Source organism: Corythoichthys intestinalis, chromosome 16, assembly GCF_030265065.1.
Source record: "Corythoichthys intestinalis isolate RoL2023-P3 chromosome 16, ASM3026506v1, whole genome shotgun sequence".
In the NCBI taxonomy this organism is placed as follows: Eukaryota; Metazoa; Chordata; class Actinopteri; order Syngnathiformes; family Syngnathidae; genus Corythoichthys; species Corythoichthys intestinalis.
The window spans coordinates 45,296,405-45,304,138 of NC_080410.1; the positions used below are offsets into that span (position 1 = coordinate 45,296,405).

The following is a 7,734-nucleotide window of genomic DNA, read 5'->3' on the forward strand; positions in this document are numbered from 1 at the left end:
GCATCTCCTTTGAGCAGCAATCTTTTAGCAAAACCCGATTTCTCTTGTCCATAGTTCGAGAAGCTTTCAGTTGGGAAATGCGCACCACAGAAAAGCGTGCCGGAGGCTGTGTCTAGAAAATTTGCCCTCTTTGCACGAACGAACTTTACCCATTTTCTGTGTAGTCCAGCTTTTTTTTTCGCGTTCAGGAACTCATGGATACTATATTCCGATAAATAACTATTTGTACACCACATAGCACAGCAGTTTTGAACCATTGTTGTGATGTTTTGGTCAAACAAACCCCAACGTTACTCTCTCGTCGTTAAAAAACAATGGCACCTAGCTCCGCCTCGACTGTCAATCACTTGTCGTGACGTCTCCGCCCCATTCGGCTGTTTCCGGAACACTTTCGGTAATGTTCGTCATTTTCGATCTATTTTCGATAATTGCTCATTAATGTGATTGATTTTTTTGTTAACTTTATCAATATTTGTTATCTTGGCACATAACGGTTCGATTGATGTCTCACACCCCCTTTGCCGCTACATCCCCTTTAAAGAAAATGAGCTCAAGTCTGAACATACTCAGTCCAAAAACTGATGACATATTTTTTATTGAACAATATTGAGTCGTTCAAGTGAAATTAAAGCAGAATGCGGGAAAAAAAAAAAAAAAACACTACAAACATACGTAAACATTGTTGTGGTGTTGCTAAGTTGCACACTTGGACTTGCTGATGGTCTGTTCAGCTGACTGGGAGCCCAAAGACACCTTACAAGTGTACGGGACATCCGAGTTCCATTCGGACGTCTGCACGGTGAGATAGCTGCTGATTTTGTAGTTGCTGTTCGTTTCTCGCGTGGCAGGACCGGTGGCGATGGCGCCCGTTGCCGGACGGCCACGAGCCATCCAAGTGACATCAGCGTACGGGATGGACTGAGTGGCCACGCAGGCTAGAGTGGCCTCTTCGGACTGGAGTTCATCATTGGACGGGGGGAAGACAGTCACCACGGGGGGAGTCACGTCAGAGCCTGGAGGGGTCAGATCTGTTAGTTCACAGCACCAAGACTCAAGTACATAGGTTAATCAGTAAAATTAATACAGAAATGACATAGTGTTATGATGTTATATGATGATTACAACAAACGTTTTGGCCCCCGACCTACAGTTTGAGAACCCATGAACTGTCAAAACTGCAGAAATCAATGTTCAGCTTCATCTGAATACTTTACATTTGGGCAGAAGTGCACTCATTCCTATTTAAAAAGCATCTCAAATACTTTGTCATCATAACATTTTAAAAACAAATGATATCTTAATTTATGACATGGTTTATAATGTCTATAGCAAACAAAAATTTAGTCGTGATTAAGAATTGTAAAACATTTCAACACTAACTAAATTTGCAACAAAAAAATGAACAAATGTATTGTTTAGTGTACCTGTATTGCTAAAAGTACCTCACTAAAAGTATACCAAAACTATACCACACCGCCAACGACTAAAATGAAGGAATTTATCACAAAAGAATACATGTAGAAATTATTTAAAATATGACACATAAATAATAGCGACTGCATAATTTTATCATTTAGGAAACCAAACTCAATCATACATTTTCATTATATAAAGAAAAAGAAAAAAAAGAAAATTAAATGTGCAACAAAAGGAAGTAAATAAAAATGGCTCTTACTAAAAATATGTAATCATTTTCAAAGATTAATGAAAAAATGCCAAAGTGCAGTATACTACCATTCATAAATCAATTATATATAAAAGAAAAAAAGACCAACCAAACAGATATATATTAATTACTCTTGTGCTGTAAATATTTTTAATGTATTTTTTGTGTTTATCTGCACATTATCTTACAATAAAATTACCTATCAAGTGTCAAAAATGTAAAAGATGAAACAATTAAAAAAAAAAAAAATCAACAAATATATTTAAATAGGCATTTAAAGATTAGTACATGCATAAATGTACCACATTTGATGATCAATTCAAAATACTTACTTGTCACAACCAGCTTGGTTCCTCCGCCAAATACCACAGTGATGGCACTCGTGCTGACGGCTGTACAAAAACTGACACGACTTCTCAACGTTAGCCCTGGACTTCTTTAAGAGATTTTCTTTGAATCCGAGAGCTCAACATTCACTCCAGTGTCTTTTAACTCCTTGTCAGCGGTTGTGCTGAATGTCCACACGTCCGTCAAGTGGTCACCGTGGTGGAAACGTCCTTCAGAGGGGCATCACCAATGCGAACCTTGGAAAAGCAACAAGTCAACGAATTAGACACAACAACAAAGCATTGAAAAGAAAAAGCCTAATTGTGGGATGAGAAAGCACAATTTTTTTTTGACTGCACTTCGGCCTCCCCAATAAATCTCTCCAAAACTCAGCAGCCTTCCTTATCATCCTATCTGAAGGAAACCAGAAATATCATGTGGCCCATCAAAAAAAATGGCTTGGACACCCCCGGATCAGGCAAAATCCAGTGCCTTCTTACAAATTGTACATCATATCATTCTAAGTAGCATCGCTTCTTCTGCACAGGTAAGGATCTGACATGTGGACTCAACATAAAAGCAGAAGTAAGATGAGCCAGTTTTTGTCACTGCGTATTTCACTGTGATACTGCTTCACTAACGGAGCTATCCCAAGTGCTACAATAATACTCAGCAGAATCTTCTGCCTTTGCCTGTTTAATGATGAATTGGAAATCCACATCGGAAGATGTTTTGGCATCGAACTGACTGGAGGAGAATCCTGATCTATAGCTAGGTGAGGACCATGTACGGAGATGCCACAGAATTAACTGAGGAGCGTCTCCAGGAAGCTGTCTATAAAAGCCGACTCTATAGCCATCATTTCTCTGAATGTTGCAATTGAGAACCACCTCTTCTCCTACAGAAACGGTCAGAACCGCCGGCGTCTGGGTCAGCACCTTGGCCGCTTCGCCACCTGTCAACAGACAAAAACAACAACTGTTAGCTGACTCCAACGCGTGGAGGGGAAACGACAAAGAGGGTCTCACGAGTAAGCGCGGTGATGAGAAGGCAGAGAATCCCCAACATGGTGTCGCTGAACATCAGTGAAGTAGTTCTGTATGCGCCCACAGCTTTTAAATGAAAGGGGAGAGGAAGTACTACTTTAAGGGGGGTGGGGGCGGAAAGTGGAGGAGGATTCATAAATCCATTTTATTTTGCTCAAACCTTTATAAGGCTAGTAACTAGAGATGTCCCGATCTCGGGTCCGATCACATTTTCAAAGTATCAGAATCGGCAAAATAATATCGGCCATGCCTTTTTTTTTAATATACAGTACTGTGGAAACGTTTTAGGCAGGATACCTGCCTAAAACGTTTGCACAGTACTGTTTATTTTTATTATATTATGTATTTTCAGGATATACTGTATGTATATATTTTCCCCAAGTGGAAGCTTCCATGATCCTAATAAATTTAATAATAAAAAATATATATATATAGTATATATTTTTTTAATAAAATCGTTTTCTAATTGTACTTAATGTTACAGACATAATATGTTACACTCATCCAGTCTTTAGTTTAGGCTTAAGGTAGGGTTATCAAATTTATCCCGATAACGGCGGTAATTAATTTTTAAAAAATGTATCACGTTAAAATATTTAACGCAATCAATGCATGCGCTGCACGACCCACTCACGCATTGTCGCGCTCAAGCTGTAATGGCGCCGCTTTACCTATATAGAGAAATAAAAGGCAGTGTAAAATGAGTAGAGTGAATTTTGGCAGCCTTTGGAGCCTTTTTTTTAATTGGCTAAAGCCTTACAATCCCTCTCCCTATGATTAGAGATATCAGGGGAAGCAATGTGGGGAAGCAACATAGCAATTGATCTTTTTCTTAACACCTATTTTTATTTCCCAACACAGAGGAAATATATCAATTGGTAGCACTACGCACAGTCATGGTTCCACTGCCCATCATGCATTTGGGCATGGCTACAGTATCATTTACTGAAAGTTCAACAAATACACTAGATGGCAATATCTAGTCACAATATACAAAGTCACAAGACTTTCTATCCGTGGATCCCTCTCACAGAAAGAATGTTATTAATGTAAATGCCATCTTGAGGATTTATTGTCATAATAAACAAATACAGTACTGTATGTTGAATGTATATATCGTCCGAGTTTTATTCATTTTTTCCTTAATGCATTGCCAAAATGTATATGATCAGGAAAAAGGATCGGGAATGATTGGGATTGAATCGGGAGCAAAAAAATATGATCGGAACCAGGTGTCGCGTTAACCGGATATTTTCCGTCGTTGACCGGTTTTTTAAAACGGTTACGGAAAAAACTGAAGTCCGTCCGTCATTTTGACAGGTTGCAATTCACAGCCCAGACCACAGGGTGGCGAGTGGGCATATTAATTAGCTATTGTCTCTCTTAATGCATGACGTCGTTGGCTCTTCTGTTAGGATATTGTAGCGTCACCGGGGTCTGGCGGCGGCGCCGTGATTGACACATCAACGCGAGGTTCTTATAGACCCTACCCACGTGACGTCACAACTCCGCTCTCCTGACTGGTGCCGCCCACTTGTCCGTCAACACATCGTGTTGACCTGTTACGGCTACGTACATTCCTCCTATTTACGGCGTGTTTTTCTGCTCGTTAACATTAATAATCAAAATGGTGAAGGCGTGTGTGGCGGTCGGTTGCAATAACAGAGAAGATAGACGGAGAGACTTGAAGTTCTACCGGATTCCGAGAGACACGGAGAAGAGAGAGCGAGATGGGCTGCTGCAATTCGACGAGAAAACTGGGCTCCAAACAATTACCACAGATTATGTAGTAGTCATTTTATATCTGGTAAGATGCATTTAATATATATTTAGAGGGTTTTGGGCTGACAACCACAATTAAGATCATTGCTAGGCTAATCGCCGACAACATCCACGTATGTATGTAGTGAGAGTGCTATCGCTAAACCATATAAACATTAAAAGCCCTAGCTCCATTGACAAATGACATGAAATACATTAGACTTGACAGTGGATGTTAGCAAGAACAAAAGATTTTGAATTGAAAATTTCGTAACTCACCTTTCCAAGCACAAGATAGATTCCTGCCGAATTTTCGTGGACGAGGACCTGTTTCACCCAACCAGCAACGAAGTATTTATAAGCCTCCAAGCTCTTAAAGTTTTTTAAACTTTCGTGAGAATAGGCTGATTTTGTGTGGACAAGATAGTTGTAAATATCAGCGTAGCAGATGTCAGGCAGACAGGGCGAAGACAGTGGGTCGAAAAACATCGATTTGGGCATCAAATATGTATCTGGCGACTGTATAGAACAATGCTTTTCCACATAACGCCTTTTATGCAACACATCCAGTGAGTTTACGGCATCCGAAAGCACCGGGTCTTCCATGAAATACATTTTAAATTCCTCGATCAATTGAAACCAATGCTAATACAGAGACAAAATGACGGACAAGGGGGCGGAACCATACAGCGAGCACGTGGTTTTGTGACGTCGGTGGGTAGGGTCTATTGGTGCACCCGGTGTGCCAGCGCGTCATCCAATTGGTGGACTAGATTGCCACCTGTGTATAGACCCCAATCACATGACGTCACAACTCCGCCCCCCTGACTGGAGCCGCCATATTGTGTGTCAGCTTGTCATCTTTACACATTACCGCTCCGTACATGCCTCCTATTCCGGCGTGTTTTTCTGCTCGTTAACATTAATAATCAAAATGGTGAAGGCGTGTGTGGCGGTTGGTTGCAGTAACAGAGAAGATAGACGGAGAGACTTGAAGTTCTACCGTATTCTGAGAGACCCGAAGATGAGAGCGAGATGGACTGCTGTAATTCGACAAGAAATCTGGGCACCAAATGATCACCACAGACTATGTAGTAGTCATTTTATATCTGGTAAGATGCATTTAATATATATTTAGAAGATTTTGGGCTGACAACCACAATTAAGATCATTGTGTGACGTTGGTGATTGGGGTCTATATCGTTGCCTCTTTTTCTTTGGGGGCGGAGTTGTTGTTTTGTTGATGTTATTGGCGGTAAGCAGAGTAAAAAGAGGGAGAAAAATACCACGACTTCCATGTCAAATTTTTCGCCGCCAAGCAAGCGTTACAATATTAATTAAAAATGAATGAAAACTAAATACTATTGAATATGTCATCATTATAATTTAAAAAATTTAAGTGACGGGTAAAAATAGATTATGAACGGATTTTTATGACCCTGTCAGTCAAAATGACAGACAACGAAAATGTCTAGCGCAACCTCTGCTATATAGTGTTGTTTGGATCATATATAGAGTATATTTCAATATTTTTATCACTATTTATTATTTGAATGTCATCAATGTGGTTTTATGAACATTTTAATCATTTATAATTGTGTTTATAAATATATATATTTTAGGGCTGTCAAAATTATCGCGTTAACGGGCGGTAATTAATTTTTTAAATTAATCACGTTAAAATATTTGACGCAATTAACGCAAACGCAAAAATCGACAGGTAATTGCTCAATAATGAAGATGAAGCGACCTCTAAAAGACTCTGGGTTCATTGCCATTGACGGTGCTAGGCGTCCAATTCAGTCAAAATCATTTGGATGTCTAATGCTGTCAATGGTAGTAGTAGTAGGCAGTAGTAGTGGGTTTGACCCCTACCCTGAAATTTATTCTTTCCCCGGATTAATTAAAAAAAAAAAAAAGTAATAATAACGAAAACCAAAAAAAACAAAAACACAAAAAAAAGCTGTTGTGTTACTTTTAAATGAAATACGAAAATGCTTGTGCAATAAGGAACTCTTGATGGTAGGTGTATAGCGTGCTAGTGACACTGGGATGGGGATTTGGGTGTTTCACAAATTTTTATTTAAAAACAAAATCTTCTCAGCAGCATTTGGTTTCAGCCGATTCCTCGTTTTGCTAATGACCTTTCCAGCTTTTGAGAATATTCTCTCACATGGCACGAAGAAATATACAAACTGGCAGATAGACAAACAAACACAAATACTGAGAGACAAAAACAAACACAAAAACTGACAGACACAAAAACTAACGTGTGTGTTTGGGGGGTGCGTGTGTGTGTGCGTATTGTATAAATCAGTGTATAGTGTGTCAGTGAATGCCTATACTATGTGCATTTGTAAATTAATCTAATGTGTAATCTGATCTAATTTCACGTTTCTCTCCCTCATTCTCAATATGACGTAATGCGCGCAAAAGCTCTCCTCATAACCCACAACATTTTGAGCGATATTTCCCCTTTTCATAAGCATTGTGAGTTTGAACCAAATTAACTGACATCACAACGCTTCGCTTCCGCGGCCAGGTGTTTTTCCACTGAATGAAGCGAGACATCGGTACAACGTATCGGGATACTTATTGCCGCGAGCGTTCGACACTTGTCGGGTGTCTGCTTCGAGCGTGACGTCACGAGCTGTTCCACCAAATCCAGCGAGACATCGGGACGACGTGATACTTCTGCCGCGAGCGCTCGACACATGTCTCGAGTGTCTGCTTCGAGCATAACATCACTACCATTTACCATTCAACCCACCAGCCGCTCAACACCTTGCCCTTGTGCAATAAATATCACTTCACACTTCATGTGTTTCCGGCTCGCATTTTGGTCCACATCAACTTTGCCTACCTTGCCGTAACATATTATCGACGAACGATAATATCGGACAACTTTAGTGAAGAGCATTTAATTAGACATCC

At 39.9% G+C, this 7,734-nt stretch overlaps 1 protein-coding gene across 1 annotated transcript; it reads right to left on the bottom strand.

Moving 5' to 3' along the window:
• Positions 1–591: 591 nt before the first annotated feature.
• On the bottom strand, positions 592–3,084 carry LOC130932188 (immunoglobulin lambda-1 light chain-like). The gene is made up of 4 exons (XM_057861662.1): positions 3,022–3,084; positions 2,621–2,948; positions 1,999–2,036; positions 592–1,013 (listed from the first exon to the last, which is right to left on the bottom strand). Exons 1-4 carry the CDS (start codon positions 3,074–3,076, stop codon positions 694–696), a joined length of 741 nt encoding a protein of 246 aa, XP_057717645.1. The 5' UTR covers positions 3,077–3,084; the 3' UTR covers positions 592–693.
• Between the last annotated feature and the right edge of the window lie 4,650 nt (positions 3,085–7,734).

Excerpts from the sequence above, each read along its gene's own strand:
- LOC130932188 (XM_057861662.1), bottom strand. The coding sequence starts at position 3,076 with ATGTTCAGCGACACCATGTTGGGGATTCTCTGCCTTCTCATCACCGCG. Across the intron at positions 2,949-3,021 it reads TCTCATCACCGCGCTTACTC|GTGGCGAAGCGGCCAAGGTG; the intron begins GTGAGACCCTCT and ends GTCTGTTGACAG. Across the intron at positions 1,014-1,998 it reads AACCAAGCTGGTTGTGACAA|GCTCTGACGTGACTCCCCCC; the intron begins GTAAGTATTTTG and ends TGACCCCTCCAG.